This window comes from Neopsephotus bourkii, unplaced genomic scaffold (genome assembly GCF_033783945.1).
Source record: "Neopsephotus bourkii isolate Nb327-2 ecotype Australia unplaced genomic scaffold, CSIRO-AGI_Nbou_v1 NB_1825, whole genome shotgun sequence".
Taxonomy (NCBI): Eukaryota; Metazoa; Chordata; class Aves; order Psittaciformes; family Psittacidae; genus Neopsephotus; species Neopsephotus bourkii.
This window is the reverse complement of record NW_026902298.1, coordinates 10,349,488-10,367,882: the sequence shown is the minus strand read 5'-3', so window position 1 is coordinate 10,367,882 and position 18,395 is coordinate 10,349,488. Positions and strand designations below refer to the sequence as shown.

General features: G+C 49.4%; 1 protein-coding gene across 3 annotated transcripts; it reads right to left on the bottom strand.

Moving 5' to 3' along the window:
• Positions 1-315: 315 nt before the first annotated feature.
• ARFGAP2 (ADP ribosylation factor GTPase activating protein 2) lies at positions 316-9,194 on the bottom strand. 3 transcript variants are annotated; one of them, XM_061343525.1, is made up of 17 exons: positions 9,012-9,161; positions 8,631-8,749; positions 7,682-7,754; positions 6,995-7,126; positions 6,817-6,897; positions 6,386-6,488; positions 5,708-5,764; positions 5,114-5,158; positions 4,091-4,143; positions 3,541-3,677; positions 2,895-3,026; positions 2,304-2,432; positions 2,094-2,222; positions 1,610-1,736; positions 1,402-1,492; positions 1,176-1,294; positions 316-753 (listed from the first exon to the last, which is right to left on the bottom strand). In XM_061343525.1, exons 1-17 carry the CDS (start codon positions 9,081-9,083, stop codon positions 733-735), a joined length of 1,620 nt encoding a protein of 539 aa, XP_061199509.1. In that variant the 5' UTR covers positions 9,084-9,161; the 3' UTR covers positions 316-732. The 3 variants fall into 3 exon arrangements, with proteins under 3 accessions (XP_061199509.1, XP_061199510.1, XP_061199511.1); XM_061343526.1 differs by lacking the exon at positions 8,631-8,749 and having other exon boundaries at positions 9,012-9,194; XM_061343527.1 differs by lacking the exon at positions 5,114-5,158.
• Positions 9,195-18,395: the final 9,201 nt, after the last annotated feature.

The following is an 18,395-nucleotide window of genomic DNA, read 5'->3' as shown; positions in this document are numbered from 1 at the left end:
GCAAAGCTGAATGGGACTAAAAGGAGGCCTCCCTCACTGCTGCCCTCCAGCTCAACTCATGGTGAAATCAGGGCTCGCGACTTTAACCTCAGCTCAAACTGGGCAACAAAATAACCAGGGATCCAGCAAATATCGTTACAGAACTTCTTTACCTGGGCCTTTTTCACTGATGATGTAATTAGAAGCTAAAAAAATAATCTTTGATTTTTTTCCTCATGCATCAATACACGCTGGTTTAGAAGACAGTAAAAAGGATTATCCCATGGTCAAAGTGAGACCCTGCAAACAGAGAGGACTCCACAGCACCATGGAGTGGGAGCACTGAGCAGAACAAAAACAGTCATGTCCACAGCACCCAGGTAACACGATGTTTAGAGAAACAGCATTCCCCTTCTCTCTGCCACTTAGTGAGCTAAGGTATAGGCCAAGACAGACAGGAGCACTGATGGGGGCAACCCCGGTGCTCCTGTCCTGTCTTGTACAGCAGCAAGGTTTAACCCTGTAAGAAGGTCTGTCTCCACTGGCTAGTAGGTAGCAGTGGGTGTGAGGGCACACTGAATTTTAATAGAGTGGAATCCAGAGATATTTGGAAAGCACCCTGGGCACAGCCATGTCCTGGCCCCCTCCCCACCCAACCCAGACAAACTAAGACAATCCTGCAGCGTTTACTCCAGGTGAAGGTGGCATCAGTGCCTCTTGCTGGCTTCTCTTTGAGTTGCAGTCCCTGGGTCATCAATATGAGCCATAACGATCCTGGGGAGGGAACACACCAAGACACCGTGCTACAAACTTCATGCAGACTCCAGAGACAGTTATCACAAGGTCTAGACAGGATGCCATGCAAAGGCAGGAAATAAAATCATAGAATAGTTAGGGTCGAAAAGGACCTTAAGGCCATGTAGCTCCAACACCCAACTTTTTAAGTTCAGCCTGGGATTTGTGGGGGAAAAAGCATATCTGACACGACAAGGTGTCCTGTCCAGCAGGAGTGTTAAGGCTGGCCAAGTGGAATTGCTCAGCTGTTGTAGTGTAGTGATCAGCTATAAAAGAGAGGCCTCTATATGGGGCTTTGCACATAATTTGAGAAGATGATTCCAGAAGCCATACTGTGAGATACTGTGAGAGCCCCTGAGCATGACTACAGCCTGTCTGAAGGTGCCACAGTGTAAGCTCACCTGGAGAGAGTTCATCACCCCATTGGCTAGGACAGCCATCTTGCCAGCAACAGATTTCACTCCTTGCTTGAACTGTGCAATGTCAGCTGCAGGCAGGACATTTCCAATGGACACACCACCTATGGGAACCAGCAGCAGTTAGCCCAGAGTCCCCTAGCTCCAAACAGCACCCTGACCCCTTCCAGTCTAGGTCCTCCAAACCTCAGCCCACTGAATGATAACAAACCTGAGTGCACATTCTCAGCCTCTCCAAAGAGGTCTGCAGAGCTGATGGCGCTGCTGCCCGAGAGCTGCTGCAGTCGGGATCTGGCTTCATACTGCAGCAGAAAACAAAACCAAATGGTTATAAGGGAAGGGAATGAAGTAGGACCTGAGCAAACAGGAAGAGATGAAGCCAGAGCTGTGCCAGCTTAAGCACTGCAGAATGCATCTACCTCAGCATCTGCCTCCCGCCCAAAGAACATATCCGAAGAGATGGCTTTAGCCCCTGCAAACTTCTGCCGAGCTTCATTGGATTCCACCACGAATGTCCTGTTCTCTGGCTCCCGCCTACTGGTGGGTCTGAGCAAACAAGAGAGCAGACATCCAGCTTCAGCTCACCAACACAGTAAAGAAACAGCTGACCAAAAGCAAGCAACAAATGCTCAGGTGCTGGCTACCTTCAGGGTTCTCCAAACCTCACCTCAGGACAGACAGCACTTGATAAACATAAAGGCTGTCTCATGACAGGCAAGTAAGTGCCCCTTTCACTCAAAGCCCCTTTCACTCAAGCCCTTTTTCTTGCGCTTGTCTATGCAAGTTGTCTTTTGCAGCACAAGCCTCCTGTCATCACACAGCAGCATCTCTCCCCACAGGTCCTAGTCCCATCCCTTTGCCCCATGCACAAGCAAGGTACAGCAGCAGGGGCAGGCACTTTACCTCTCTGAAATAGGCCGAATACTAGAAATGGTCACCTCGGGTTCCTCCTCTTTGTCCATACCCCATGAAGAGTCTGTTTCCCATCGTGAGCCAAATGCATCTTCGAATGAGAAGGGACTGTATTTGTATCTAGGTACCAAAAATAAGGTAATTTAGGCCAGATATTAAATTCAGGAATAAACCAAATACTACACTGAAGCCAAGTCTTACTTGGGGGGTCCAGACGTGAAGCTTCCAGCATCTTCAAACAAGTCCAATTGGGAGCGGGAAGATTTTGCAACCAGCGGTGTCTCCTGCTCAATTACTTGCATCTCGGACATCACTGAGTGTGACACAGAACTAGCACAACAGACAGGCAGTCAGGACCCTGGCTCCAACAGCATCCAGCCCCTACAGTCACCCTACAGCTCTAAAACTCAATCTGGCCTCCACAGGAGGGCAGGTGCCCCAAGTCTCAAGGGAGAGCTGTGGGATGCCAGCCCACCACTTATCTAGCTTAATCCCACTCCCTCAGAAGTCTTGAGATACCTTCTTGAGGGAAGTATTCTGCAGGGGGACAGGGCTCTAGAGCTGGACATGGACAGACCACAGGTGTCTTTGGAAAAGCTCAAACAAGAACTAGAACCTCAGAGTGCCTGTTCCTTCTGGGGCTGAAGCATTCTGAGACATAGTCCAGCATATGAGGACTTTAAACCAGCTTCTTATCTGGTAAGAGCAGCAAGCTACTGCCTTCAGAAAACTCTTCCAGAAGAGGATGCTTCCAAGGCACCTGTCTGTCCTATGCCACGCACAGTCAAATACCTCCTTGACGGCAAGCCCATGCCCAGCCTCTCTGCTTGTTCACGCTTCTTCCCTTCAAGGTTCTGAAGTTTCTTCTCTTCCTTCTTCCGATCGAGCTGCAGTTCCTGATAAGCCAGTCGCATCGAGGTGACTCTAAAGGGAAGAGCTAAGGTGGGGATCAGCTCATCACCCTCCCCCTCAGCCCATGCTGTTCAAGGGGGAGGGTAACCTTGACAACCCATCAAAACACCCACTCCCATAACAGCTTTGCCATAAATCCTTGCAGAGAAGCTACTTCTTGTCTTCCCATCCCACCTCTGCTGGGATTCAAGTCTTACTAGGCTTAGTGTAAGCACTGACTCCCCACAACACTCCCGAAAGAATGCCCCATGCAGTTCAGCTTTGCCTTTTTCAATCATATCTAAAGGTCAACAAACACAAAATTCTTCCATATCTGCTCCTAGAACTCCTTTGGGGATGCTAATTTGAATAAAACATGGCAATATAACTTGAGCCATGCCCTAAGGACCATACTGGCTTACAGCTACCACTCATCATACCAGGCATGTTCTGTACTCACATTAGGTGGTCCGAGGGTGAACAGCATCAACCTCATATTACTTCTGCTTTATGTGTGCAAGGTATTCAGCCCAAACAGGGCACTTACATGGACTCCTCAGCTTGCTTCCTGGACTCCACTGCCTGCTGCTCCCTCAGCTGCTCTGCCACCTGGGCTTGCCGCTCGATCTCACTGAAGCTCTGGCTGCTCACCTTCTGGGCTCCGAGGCCTTTTTTTGCCCCCATCTTGAAAACAAAACCAAAAGACCATGATTTCCTCACCCTAAATTATTCAGAAAACCAGAATCCTGCTCTTTGCTGTATTCATCAGGCCTTCGGTCTCCCTGTGCAGACACAACCTACAGACCCAGATACAGCTTGCAACAAGAGTATGTAAAAAACACAAGTTAACCCACCATTAGCCAGTACTAAGAGATCAGCCACATACACTTCAGACCATAATGAATCATGATCTAAACCTAATTGCTTTTGTCCATTAATATAAAAGCTATCTTTCAAAATAAGCAGTAATATAATCAAAGGTCTCTCCCTTTCCCAAATGGATCTCTCAGTAAACAGTTTTGTTAAGGGCAGAAAGCAAGGGCCAGGGAAAGGACATGCTCTACATCCTTCTCCATAAAACAAGAGCTCAGACATACCCCTTTCTTGGCAGCTCCTGGCTTCTTCTTTCCAATGAGGGAGGATTTAAGTTCTGTGAGAGGAGGGAAGCAGCAAAGAAGCAGAAGTGAATTAATTTAAGCCAAAATTAGTCAGCAATCCACACAAACATCCACCGCAATCCAGCTGCTAGAGAGCCCAGGGCACACCATGCAGCTTCACATCAGAAGCCTGGGTGACTTCACCCAGCCAAGAAAGATGCACTTAGAAGCTCCACAATTGCAGGCTGGTGGCCTATAGAAGCATGTCCACTGCAGCTTCAGACCATATGAAGGCCAGTGCCTCACCAATGCCTTAGGGACAAAGAAGCAAGAACTCCAGGGTCATGTCTACATGAACAGACAAATGACAAAATAGACCTGAAGTGCAGCAAGCTGTAAAAGCAACAGGTTCCCCAACAGCTGGCACCAGGAACCTGTCGCTCCAAGGGCATGGAGCATGCCACACTTGTAAAACCAGCCAAGGTCGAGCCAAGCAGCAGATGCCTGGGAAAACTGTCAGAACAAAGCAAACACAGAGGGGCTGCCCAGGACATTTTCCCAGCTTCCAACCTGTAGCTCCAAAATCTTATCACCCTTGTTGGGCTTTTCTTCCATAGGAGTGTCTTCTGACTTTCTACACCCACGTGACCTTTGTCAACTCATACTTTAGACCATTCTTGACAGCCTTTCCTGTATGTTTTCTAGTCTCACCATAGGTTTTTGAAATAGGAGAGAGCAGAACATCCATGCTACCCAAGACTCTTTTCAGCTTGCTGTTCCTAACATTTCACTTGGGGTTGTTCAGGGCTTTTATATTACTGTCAAGAAGCATATGACAGAAACATGAGCAAGATCCCTTTCCAGATATGGAATGGCTTAGATCCCAACATGGTACATGTAAGCTTTGGCTCCTTCCCTCCCTCCAAGCACAGGAAGCTAAAGTTAAGAGTTGAAGGCAGAATCACAGAAGGGGCAGCAGAGTTGTCACAAGCAGCCAGCACAGGCCAGCTGTAAGCCAGTTACCTCTGGCAGGAGCAGGCTCTTGTGTTGATAGACACATGGACATGTCTGAGGAAGAGACACAAAACATGGGGAATAAATAGACACTTGAGGACACAGGCTTTCCACCCAGGATGAACCCACTGTGGACTAGGAGCACACTCTCAATAAGGAAAGAAGGTCTAGCTAGATGCTGTGTGTGTGTAGCCAGGACAGTAATGGCAGTGGAGAATCAGATATAAAGTCCTATTACTCTGGTAGCCAAAGGTTTGGATGGGGGAACACCCCACACAAACCAAACCCTACAGCCATGTGGCCTTGACCAGCCAAGTTCTAGATACGCAAATGCCAGGCTTTGTCCAAAGCTCAAAAACTGAAACCAAGCTTTTGGGAAGGTGACAGCTTTGAATTCTATCATCCAATTGAGGAGGAAACCTCTAGTAAAATATGGCTTGGTTTGGGGGTTCAGGCAGATCCTCAGTACTGCCTCCACAGGAAGATAAGCTCCTTTAGATGTTCCGAAAATCGGCTCATCAGTTCCAGCTCCACTGAGCTTAGTACTGGACAGCAGAAATAAGAGCAAGACTGACCTGAGAGGTAGTGAAAAGTCTCACTTACCTAGAGGAGCTTTAGGAGATGTGCTCAACAAGTCAGTAGATGGGCCTTGGCTGGAATCTGTGGGTACAAAACCAGAGAGAACATTCAGCAGATTGATTCTCAACCCCATTCTTTTACATGTGCTCACATTTCCACTTACATAAAAGAGAGCTTTACTTCCTCTGACCTTGCCACCACCCCAAACAAGCCGAGTTACAGTGTGATATGTGCAATTTCCCAAGCACAGCAACTTAATCTCCATTGAGCAAGTTATTCATTCTGTAGTGTTCTTAACACATGAAAAGCAAGCAAACACTTTGCAGGGAACACACAAAGCTGTTTCAAATCGCAGCCATGCCCCCACATACTTGGTCTCATCACCATTCATCCTAGAAACAGTTTTCTGCTCTATATTCATACATCATTTCCAGATGCACCAAATTCAAGGGATAGAAAAGTGTTTGGACAAATAGTCATGTCTGGGAGCAGGGAAACAGAAAACAGGGAAACAGAAAAGCCGAGGACTGATCCCAAGCAAAGCACTGGGTTTTGAAGTCTTCACTAAACATCATAAGAGTGCACAAAGCTTCCGTTCCTTCAAGCCTGAGCCAAAGGAAAAGCTCAGCCCTTCCAACGTGGCACAGAAATGTACTCTGGAAATGAAGCCAGGGTCTTGAAACAATTATTCAGGGGACTCACTTGACATTTCACTGCTTTCTGATGATTTTGCTGCTTTTTCCACCTCCGGTGAAGACTGTGCAGGATTCTGGCTGACATCTGCTACATCCCAGGTACTGGAAGACTGCAAGGAGATGTTCATTCCACTCATTTGCAGAATGAACCAAACAATCCTGAACTTACTTCAGGTTTACTAACCTGTATTCAGGTTTTAGCCAAAGGAAATGTGTTCCAAACTCCAAAATATGCCTATAGCCAAAGGACATGGGTATTACAGGCCCCATGAGGGATTGTTTAGATCTGTGACTATGTCCCACACTGATGACCGAGTCCTAGTTCTTCCATGTTACTACTGAAGGAATATGCAATCTAGAGTCCCTCTACACGAACAGCTGAACAGTTCCTGGCTGAACAGCTGACTACTTGACTCTGGTTTAGACAGTTCTTCTCACCTGTGTGTGCTCCATGAAGAAATCAGCATCACTCTTGTCAGGGGAGTGCCCAGGGGCTCCACTCAGTCCATCTATAAGCAGCTGAAAAGAGGAGGGGGGGGGAAATAAAACGAACATATCCCACAAGAGTCAACACCCATCGCTACACATCTAACAGGAGACAGCTGCTCAGACTTACATCCGTGCCATACTTGGCCATGGCAGCACTTGCCAGCTGCCGGATCTTCTCCCTGTACATCTGAGCAGCTCGACTGTTGTACTTTGCATTGGCATCTGTGGTTGTACAGCCATGCTGGCGGAAGAAAGATGTCTGGAAAGAGAGGATCACTCAGTCTCCTGACTGCTACATCATACTCAAGTAAGTGGTAGTAGACCAACTCAACAGAGAAAAGCAACTTCCCAGAGACAGGAGCAGATACACTGAGCACACAGCATGAACCAGCCACTCACTGACCAGCTTCCTCCAAGAAGTCTCACTCCAGGCCCCATAGGAAAATAAATCCCTGTCCTCCACAGGAGGATACTTGTGAGTCACAACGGTGAGCATGAGCTTTCAAAGTGATCAGTGTTACTAACACCTTTCATTTAAGAGAGCTATGCCTCTCACTTAAATGAGAGTTAAGGAAATGACAGATCTGCACATCAGAAAACAGGGCATTCCAAGATCACACAGCCTGACTTCCAAAGTGCACTTGACAAACACCTCCCTTCAGCACACATTTCAGATGAGGTTGGCAGCCAGAAGAAAAACAACCAAACAGATGAGGTTGGTACTGAGAAAGCCACACAGAGGAAAGGGACAAAAACCAGAGGATGTGGATTAGCAAGAGGGAAAGCAAGCAAAATGCCTACAGAGGCTCCTCACCGCGTTGGCATTGCTGCCCACTTGCATACACCTCAGCTGGAACCAGCTCCAGTTGGAATCCAACTCTGTGGACCTGTGTGAGAGCCAATTATTTCTATTAACATACCAAATGCAAAAGCAAGCTCTGAGCCAGAACAGTCAGATATCCCCCTACTACCCCAGAATGCAAGAGGCAAAAGAACACCTTGGTAACTTCTTTGCTCCCCAAAACTTGAACTCTTAAAATGAGGAAAAATTCCTCAGTTTCAGTTTCACACCAAATGACAGCCTCCAAATTTAGACTTCTCACTTGTATTCCTTGTCAAGGGGGCAGAGCTTGAGCTAAGAAAGCAGAGCCAACAGCTTTCGTTCTACATGTGATCTCACCACAACATGAGAGGCTCATATTCAGCCTGTCCCACAGATTAGGCAAGAACACATGACAAAGCAACTGAGAAAACAACCACGTAAAGCTAGGTGGCAGAGCATGTGTCATAGCAGTTACTCAACTCAGCTCTAAGTAAAGATCACAGCTATATTACTTAAAATACTACATTTTATAAGTAACGTAAGAACAACGTGCTGAAAATTCAACACCATCTTCTGCACTGGGTTGATACAGAAAAGATTAAACAATATTCCTCTTTTTGCCTTGCTCAGCAACACAGTAAACTTTCATATTGTTGTTTTACTGGCAAGATTCACACACCACACTCCTCTCAGCTTCTACAGTTCAGAGGCCAAACCGCGTTTCTGCAAGGTTACCAAAAGGAACGTGCCGCTGAACTGCTTTGGAAACTCCATCTTGGAAGGGCTGACTTAAAACCTCCACTGAGGAAGCCACTCGCCCACAACCCTAAACCCGAGGCGATCCCTCCGCGGTAACGCTGCGTTCTAACCGAGACCCCCCCCTCCGCTCCCACACCAGGGAACCCCGGGCTGGCTCTGGCCGCTGCCGGGCCGCACGCACCTGATGAAGCTGAGGTGCACGCCCAAGGACCGGTGGACGCCGGAGCAGTCGATGCACAGAAAGACCCCGTAGGTGATGCTGGCCCAGCTCGGGTTCTTGGCGCCGCAGTCGAAGCACGACTAGAGCGGAGGCAAAGGGACGCCGGGGGCTGAGGCGGCGGCGCCGCTCCTCCACCCGCTCCCACAACGCGGCGGCCCCGTCCCGCCGCGGCCCGACCGCTCTCCCCGGGCTCTCCCCATGGCTCCAGGAGCCCCCGACCCGGCTGCCCCGCCGGCGCAGAGCGGCCCGAAGCCCAGCGGGGCCCGCTCCGAGCCCAGGCCGCGGCCGCAGGGCAGCAGTCCGGCTCGGAAGGCCGGCAGCCCCCCGGCGTCGCCCCGCTACCTTGTTGGCCGGCGCTGCCCGGAGCCGCTTGAAGAGAGTCTGGATCTCCGTCTTGCTCGGCTCCGCCGCCATGATCTCTCCTTCCCAGACGCCACCGCGGCGACGGGTGCCGGCCGGGCCCAATGGCGGAGGGGCCGGGCCCCACTACGGGTGCCGCCTGAGCGCACACCGCCCATCGCCATGGCAGCGGGGCACGGCGCTGTCCGCCATTAACCGCTGAAGCCGCCTCAGCGGGCAGTCCCCGCTATTTCGGGTCAGCGCTCTGCCCTACTGCCGTCCGCTGCTCCGGCCCCGCCGCTTTTCGGCTTTCACGGCGTTGCCCTCTGCGAACTGTGTCCCGAGTCTAAGTGTGAACGGGCCCCGTCAGCGCTGGCTGCTCGCGGTGTTCCCTCAGGCCTTCATGGCGCTGGAGGAGGCAGTGGCCCGGCAGGGAGAAGCTGTTTAGAGCAGCTGGGAGGCAATTCCTGCCTTGGGCAAAGGGAAAAGCTCCCGTGTGTGCTTACCGATAGCACCTCCAGCAGCCGGACCTCAGGCCTGGTACAGTAGCACAAGGACTTGGAAGCGATTTAGTCAGCTGGAGACTTCTCAAGCCCCACTGCCTAATCCTATGCAGTAATCACGGCAGCGGGAGGCAGTAATTAAGGTAGGGATGTTGTTACTTAACAGTAAATATGGTGTCAGGGCCTATTATCTGCCTGGAAGGAGGAGGGAATGGACTAGAAAGGTATGCAGTTATAATGCAAGAGAATTAGGAAGATACATGGTCATGTTTTGAACTAAAAGTCACTGGCATAGAGCCCATCAATGAGAGATGCAGAAGGGCTATGACAATGGTCCATGAGAAACTTAACATGAGCCGGCTTCAGTGTGCGCTTGCAGGCCAGAAAACCAACCGTATCCTGGGCTGCATCCAAAGGAGCATGACCAGCAGGTCAAAGGAGGTGATCCTGCCCCTCTACTCTGCTCTCGTGAGACCTCACCTGGAGTATTGTGTGCAGTTCTGGTGTCCTCAACATAAAAAGGACATGGAGCTGTTGGAACAAGTCCAGAGGAGGCCACGAGGATGCTCAGGGGCTGGAGCACCTCCTGTATGGAGACAGGCTGAGAAAGTTGGGGCTGTTCAGCCTGGAGAAGAGAAGGGTGCGTGGAGACCTCAGAGCAGCCTTCCAGTATCTGAAGGGGCCTATAGGGATGCTGGGGATGGACTCTTCATTAGGGACTGTAGTGATAGGACAAGGGGTAATGGGTTAAAACTTAAACGGGAAGATTAGATTGGATATAAGGAAGAAGTTCTTTACTGTTAGGGTGGTGAGGCACTGGAATGGGTTGCCCAGGGAGGTTGTGAATGCTCCATCCCTGGCGGTGTTCAAGGTCAGGTTGGACAGAGCCTTGGGTGACATGGTTTAGTGTGAGGTGTCCCTGCCCATGGCAGGGGGGTTGGAACTGGGTGATCTTAAGGTCCTTTCCAGCACTGACTATTCCATGATTCTAGGATTCTAACAACAGCCAATTGCAGCATGGTGTTACTGAGGTGGAATAGATGGGGATTTCCTTACCTCCAAAAGGAGATTGCTCTGTAGCACCAGCTTGTCACTAAAAGGAACAGTTAAATGCACTAATATCTGGACAAGACAACTTCCAGTTTAAATTTAAAGGCTTTCCTTTCACTCATTTCCACAATTTTCACAGGTCTGTAAAGCAGACTGTAGAGTTCAGTGGGAACTTAAGGCCCATGATCTTAGCAAGACTCACGGAGTCTTGGGACGTGCAGGTGAAATGAGGAACATCAGAGTTGATGGGCAAAATAACCCAGTAGCAAAACCCTGCAGGTTTAACAGGGATATGAAGCCTTGTGTTCACATAAGCAAAGCTCTGACTACGTGATCAGTGAGACCTGATATGGGAGGCACGTTGCCTTACAGTAAGATGAGAGGCTTTTGGCTGATGCAGCTGATTCGGGCTACTTGGATGAGTGAACTGGGTAATGAAGCCTGATCTTGCCTGCCAGGCTCACCCTTGGAACCATTCTTGTCTTAAGCAGCAGCTGGTGCCCGTTGCTCTTATGCTGCTATTTAATTGTGCCTATATACCCATTTCCAGGATCACGCAAACAGTACTGGGGGAGTCAGTTCAGGTACAAGTAACTGATAGCTTTTTCCTCACTCTATTTTTAAACCAGTTGAGTTCCCTGATGCCATTCATGGTGCAGCTGTCCAGGCAGTCATACCAGGAGAGCCAGTGTCAGGGTGCAGCAGGGGCTGGCTGCACCCTAGAAGGAGAGCTCTGAGGGTGGCATTCCCAAGGGCAGCAGCAGGCCTTGGCCCTCATCAGCCATTGCCCATCCCCACAGCACCTGAGCAAGAAGAGCTGGGCAGGCCAAGAACTGAGATATAGCCAGGCAAGCTCATGAGTCTTCAGTCAAGTTAGGAAGTTAATGCACAGGTCAGGATCATACCCAGGCATTACCAGGCATGGCTGCAGTGGCAAAGCAAGCATGAGGTCAGGATCACAAACCACAGCCAGAGACCTCTGCTTCTCCAACAGGAGTGGTACCTGTGGGCTGAGCTCAGATGAAAACACACCCATGGGCAGGGGTAGAGGCTCCAGGTGAGGTGCTCAGGACAGTTAAGGCCTGTTAGTGCACTGAGGGGCCTGAGAGGTGAACCTAGACAGAAGGACAGGAGAGGGAATGGATGGTGCCAGGGTGGAGGCTGTGTAAAGTATATCTTCTCTAGACGAGCACATTCAGGTGATGAGGGTACATTGGGAATGGTGCTGTTCATGTGGGCTCAAGCAGCCTCAATCCTGCCTTGTGACCATGTGTTGTGCAGTGTTGCTCCCCTCCTCTCCTGGCTTTGTTCTCACTAGGTCTGTGCTTGGCTATGTGATGGAGAGCTGGTTCAGGGGTTAGGAGGGACAGAAGCTGTTCATGCTGGTGCTAAGCCAGATGGGGCTTGTGAGAGAGAAGCAGCATGTGCCCAGGAGGAGTCAAGGCAGCCTCAGGTGCCAGTAGGTCAGTGCCAGGCTTTGTCTCTGCCTGTCTGTGCTAGGAGACATGGGGAGATACAGTGCAGGCTCCTCTCCTCCATGGAGGGTGCGCAGTGTTTGATTACTGTGTCTTAGGAAAGCTTGCTACAGCAGTAACTCAAGCTTCTCTACCTCAGTTGGGTCCCTTGCAGGCCTTCCAGTCCATGCTGGTTGCTCCAGATCCTGGCAGAGCTGCTGATCCTGTCCATCAGTTCCACATAAAAGCAGCAGGAAGAGCATGCTGCTGGGCAGAGAAACAGTCAGCTTCTTTTTGTTGCCTTTGTCAGGACAGGAAAGACCTCCTGCTGCTGGCTGTTCCCTGCGAGCCTGTGCTGCCACCACACTGCTCTTGCTATTTCCTGCATCTGTTTCTTTTGCACCTCATGTGCTTTGGTGCTGGGTTTCTGGGCTCCAAGCTGGCAGCCTGCTCTTTGGCCCTCAGCTTCCTTGTCCATCTGCATCTGTCTCTTCCCTCCTGACTGCTGTGAAACCACCCCTGATCCCAATATAGCCTCCTGATCAGAGATCACCTTGCTACTTCCCATCTCTGTCAGTAACAGAGAGTCCCCAGCATCATCCAGGAAAGCAAAGGATGGTGACCAGGCTTGTTCTTCGAGTCTGCCATACCAATGGGGACACAACTTCAATGCGTAAGTCTTGTCTGAGGACATGAGGCTGCTGTGAAAGAGAGGTGGTGAGGCTGGGGAGTGAAGTAATGGGGATAGAACCTTCCCTGCACTTGCAGGCCTGAGGCAAAGGGAAGAGAAGGTTCTTCTCTGGGAGAGTGTCCAGAAGCAGGTGGCAGGGGGGAAGAGGGACCCTGCTCTCTTCTCACTACCCAGCAAAGAATGTAGGTGAAAGGATTGCAGGAGAGACAGGAGGTGGCTGAGTCCTGCTCTGCTTACTCAGCCCTGTTGGCCTCTCATGCTTTTCCTGAATGAGAAGATTGGGAAGGGGGCCAGCAAATTTAGTAAACTACCCAAAAAACCTGGGAGATAGTTTCCCATGGATTACAGTGTGATGGGATACTAGAAATCTACAATGATGCCTCAGGGAGAGAAGTAATTCCTAGCTTCATTTTTTTCCCTTTCTTACCAAGCAGTGTACAGAAACTAATCCACATGATTTCCCCTGGGGATAGTCAGTAACCCTGGGAGAGAGCTGTGCTCAGTATTGCAGGGCAGCCTGGCTGCCCTTTCCTCCTCAGTAGTGCAAAAAGCAAGCCAGAGCCACAGGAGGAGAGGAGGAAAGGAGAATCACATAGAAAGCATTCTCCCCCTCACTAGAGCAAGGGGCATATTCTCAGCAGGTATTCCCTTCCTGGAGTGTGTAAGATGCTCCCAATTTCCCATGGTTTCAGTGATCATATTCCATTACTTAGGGTGGTGAAAAACTGGCACAGGGTTGCCCAGAGAAGCTGTGGCTGCCCCCTCCCTGGCAGTGTTCAAGGCCAGGTTGGACAGGGCTTGGAGCAACCTGCTCTAGTGGAAGGTGTCCCTGCCCATAGCAGGGGTTGGAACTGGTCCCTTCCAACCCAAACCACTCCATGAACTCAAGAGACACTGAGGAGCACAGTCATGGTTGGTTTGATCCATTTTGGGGTTGTGTTGCAGCCAAAAAGTCTGTCCTGACGCATGTGCTGTCCCTTGCACCCACTCTGGCAAGAGTCACCCATGGGCTGAGTTGTGTCACTAGCCCTGCTCAAACACTGATTGCCATTGTGTTGCTGAGCTGATTTCGCCTGCTCGTGCAATTGCTGAAGCAAGTAAGGGAATAGCTAGGAAGGTCTGAGAGGGAAAAGAGAGGAGTATCCCTTGCAGTTGGCAGCCAGTGTTGCTGGGGTTTGATGGAAAGGGTGACTGGGATGTGTGGCTCAATGCTGCTCCCATTGCTCCTGAGGAGTTGTCGAGTGTGTTCAGGCTTTTATTTTGTAACTGTTCCCAATACTATAATCAAATGTTTATTTTTACTGTCTGGTACCATCACTTCTGACTGGCCTGGCAGGTGCTTGGCAGGTTTGGGGACACCCCAAAGCGAGGTTAACTCACACATGTGCCCTGGGGTTTCCTGGCTGTGAGGACATCTTTTAGGCCTTGCTGTAATGGCCAGTTTGGAGATGTTGCAGGTGTCCCTGCTGGAAACAGCTATACATACTCAAGTGATGTACAGATTCATGTCAAGCTCATCACACCATATGGAAGCAAGGTGGAGAGACTGGGCAGTGAGCTGGCCCGGAGCTACCTCACCCTTCTTCCAGGGCAGTCCACAGCACAGGCACTAACTGACTTGATGTCAGAGCTGGCAGGGCCGTGCTCCTGTCAGACATGACCCTTCCAGGTGTTCCAATGGGCACATAGTCTGTTTCCTGCAGATCACCCTCTAGTACAGGGACTAGTTGCCTGCAGCTCCTACAAGCATAGAGAGCATGTCTAAAGCAGAAGACAATAGCCCTGGAAGCAGGGCAGGCAGGACTAATAAAAAGACAAGGGAAAGCTGGTTTACTGTGGTGCTCCTTTGAAAACATACAGTTCTGAGAGTGTAAGCACTGCTGTCAAGCAGGTTATTATGAGGGATTTGGTGGAGAGGGTGTAGGTAGCAGTGCTTCAGCTCCACAGGTGGCCACAATGGGTGGAAGGGATGCAGGGCCACTGGTCCAACAAACATCCATAGGATTGTGGATGCAACATTCCTTAGGAACTGTGGGCAAGCCCTCAGGAGAATCTGAGAGAAAGGCCTCATGTGGTCACAGCTGGGGGCAGTGACTGTTTTGGTGTCAGCCTCCTGCTGCAAGCAGGAACAATAGACTCAGGAAGGAAAGAGGTACTGAAGTCAAAGGGGGGGAGTGCAGGACCTGGAAAAAGACTTCCAGCTGGTAGGATAGAAAGGAAATACAGGAAGAAGGGACCACAGGATCTGTAGATAGCTGGACCCAGTGGAAGCATAAGAGATTATGGGCCCTCACACTAAAGAGGAAGAAATGCTAAGCACCGCGACACTGCTTGTGGAGAAGGAAAGTCTCACACTGCATCTGGAATCACCTTAAGATGAGAGATTAACAAAGCAGGAACCTCTGCAAGCAGGGTTAATGAATGACAAAAATCAGGAGGACAAAGTCAATAAAACGGATGTGCTGAGAGCAGCTCAGGTCATTTGACCTGAAATATGGTTTGGAAAAGTTCACTGGAGCCATGCTGCTTACTCAAAATGTTCCAATGGAAAACCAGCTTATTGCTTCTAGTTACAGAGCCTATGCTGTTGTTGTTGTGTCTCCCCCCGCTTTCAACAAGGAATTATGTTCTCCAGAAACATCTCGTTTTCATCCTCTTTGATCTGTTGAGAACACAGGTAGCTTGGTAAACAGATCCTGAGTTTTCCAGCTCCTCGTAGCCTGACCTGGGCAGTGGTGCACCACTGGGTTACCAAGTCGTCTTCTGTTCCTCCTTGGCTTTTTGTGCAAGGTCCCTCTGCAGACACTTTGCCTTGTATCAGGCAACTTTATTTTGCTTGTTTTGCACCTTTCCCAGCAGCCAGCAATGTGCATTTTCCAACCACATTTCCATGGGTCAGGATGGAGTTTGTGGCACTGGCTTTGGCTCAGGTTTAGCCCCATGACCAGTCTACAGCCAGGCTCTATACAGAAACCATCACCTGCTGATCTGAGTGTTGAAGCCCATTTTAACTCCAGTTTTCTTCACAAGCAGAAGGGAACGTTGCAGCCTATAAGCACAATGTGAGCAGGTCTAGAAATGCAACTGAGGCGGCCTCAGTTCACAGCCTGCACTGAAGACAGGGAGAACCTAAGCCCCATAGGGCTGCAGCCTTAGACTGTATCTGTAATGAGGAACCAAGGGAGCACAGGACAGTTGCCAAGAGCTCCAAGGGGTCTCCCTGCAGGACTGCCACACCTGCCTGGTGCTTTGTGCCAAGTGACACAGGGGACGGGGAAGCGGGATGGGAAGTAAACCGAAGCACCAGCAGCCCCAAGCTCCATCCAGGGCTATGGGAGTGTCACCAAGTGTTAGCCACTAACCACAACCCAGCTGCCATCACAGAGCACAGCTGTCCTGTGGGCTCTGCAACCCAGATTCTGCCTACGGGGCAGAAACCATCACTAACGGGTTGAGCAAGCTCAGCTGCTGCTTTGGGGAAATGGGTGTGATCCGTCATAGAGAATCTTTAACTTCCTCTTCCTAGAAAATTCATGAGCTATAGGAAATCCAAAGGTTTTGTGATGCCTCAGAAATGCTTTTCCAGGAAGATGTCAGAACCACATTCATTATGTGCCAACCTCATTTGTACAAGCTTTCCACAAGCAGTGGTTCTATTAGAAATGACTAGGTAACGTGTTCAGTGTGATGCCCCTCAGGGACAGGGATGCAGTGTATGGTTCTACAGAAATCCTGGGGGAAGAACCAGCTTTGGTGGCCTTCTGGAATTCAGGCACAGAAAGCAGTTACACACAGAACTCTTGCCATGGCATGGATGACGAGTTCCAACTAGAGCCCTTGTGGTTAACAAAACCTCATTTGCTGCTGCAGACAACTTAAGTCTGCAGGCAGAGCCATTAGTTTAATAGATCCTTAGATGTGTGCATTGGGTTGGTTTTCTTCCCCCCCCTCCAGCTAGTTCTTTACTACAGAGGCTCTCTTTCACTAGTCCCTTTGGGTAGCCAGGACAAAGTGCCACACCAAGATTGATGGGGTACAGTCCAGCCAAGCCATTCTTCATACTCAGTGTGTTGTCACCTAGCCAGTACTTCAGGTATGGGCAGGGATTGCTGATGTGCAAACATTCCTTTAGGGGACTGTTCACAGAAGCTGCAATATGTCACTGTTTCTGGAGCCCTTCAAGCAGCCCATCACAATCAGGGGGTTGTGTTTTCCCAGGACAAACAAGTCTGTGCAGACTTTGTCCCATGGAATTTCAGGTTGTTTGTACTGTAACCAGGCTGCTGGACATTTCTGTCCTCACAGCAGGTTCTGGCGGCACCAGACTCCATCTCTGTAACATGAGTACAACTCTGAGGAGAAACTGAAGTCAAGCCTCCATGTCATCCATCATAACTGCCTTCTAGATGTTCTGACCTTGTATGAAGAGCTAGCATTAGTGGTTTAAAAGGTAAATTTCAGTAGTCATTTTAGCACATCCCAGGTATTTTTATCCCTGTTTTGGCTCTGTTCTCTTCCAAGCCTGCAGCCATGCACTGCTCTCTTCACATTCATGTCTGTTAGGACAAAGCAGCAACAAATACACAGGTCAGTAACTGGAACGCTTGTAGTTACTGTACAACACTTGATGATACTTTACCCGGCACATAGTCCTGAAAGCAGAGACCAGATCTTTAAATAAATCCAACACCTCTCATCACACAGTGTAAGCTTGGAGGTTTCTTCGAACATTGGACCTAGAATCATAGGTAAATTCATAGCTAAATCCATGTGGTTTTGGAGTCTGTTGCTTAGATCTTTAATTGCCTTTTGGGAATACGTTCTTTTTGCTTGACAAATGACATTATTGACTCCAAACAAAATGCTTCAGCCTTGTTCTTTTGGTTTGCACCCTTCTGTCCCTATTCATGAAGCACAGTCCATACTTTGGGCAAGACCCTTCAGCAGCTGATGCATTTCTGTGGTCTCACAAACACACTAAACAGCATCAGTTTCAGATCTCCTTGTCCACAGCAGGCTGTATTTCAAGACATCCAGCGGGTTGTAAAAGGTTAATTTCTGCTCAGTCTGGCAGGCAACAAGATGTTTGTGATAACTTTAACCTCTCATAAGTTAACAGCATTGGAATCTGTCCATCCCCACCCTGCTTTTCAGTCTACACTTGTTAAACATCCATTTTGGTCCACCAGCTGCTGTTAACATTTTGTGGTCATTTAATCCCAAATGCTCACCTATGACTTCAGCCTTCCTTATCTGCAACATCCCTTTTCCAAACAGCTCTGAAGCAGTTCATCTTGGACTGGCTGGTGGAGGCTTGACTGAGGGTTGCAAGTCTGACTTAACCACGTCCCTCACATGTGCTAACCCAGAAGTTCATTGCAAAAGGCTACTACAAACTCACAGTGCATCAACAGGTTCAAGTGAATGTAGTAAGTAAACAGTTTTTATACTACAGTTTTTCTTTGTTTTTCCTTCTTTTGTTCCCTCAAGCTCTTGGGTTTATCCTATACAGAACATGCCCATCAGTCCTCATGTTTGAATATGCAGAGCACTAGGATCAGAGCTTCACTTTGTCTCAGCAGTTTCAGAGGCTTTCAAGGACAGAAAGACAGGTCACATCCAAAAGGTTTGATAGGTGCTCCCTGGTGAATGGCACTTAACAACTGGGCATTAAGTACTCCTGCAGCAA

Coding starts and splice junctions, on each gene's coding strand:
- ARFGAP2 (XM_061343525.1), bottom strand. CDS start 9,083: ATGGCGGCGGAGCCGAGCAAGACGGAGATCCAGACTCTCTTCAAGCGG. Junction 7,127..7,681: donor TGGGCAGCAATGCCAACGCG/GTGAGGAGCCTC, acceptor CTCTCTTTCCAG/ACATCTTTCTTCCGCCAGCA. Junction 4,144..5,113: donor AGAGCCTGCTCCTGCCAGAG/GTAACTGGCTTA, acceptor CTCCTCTCACAG/AACTTAAATCCTCCCTCATT.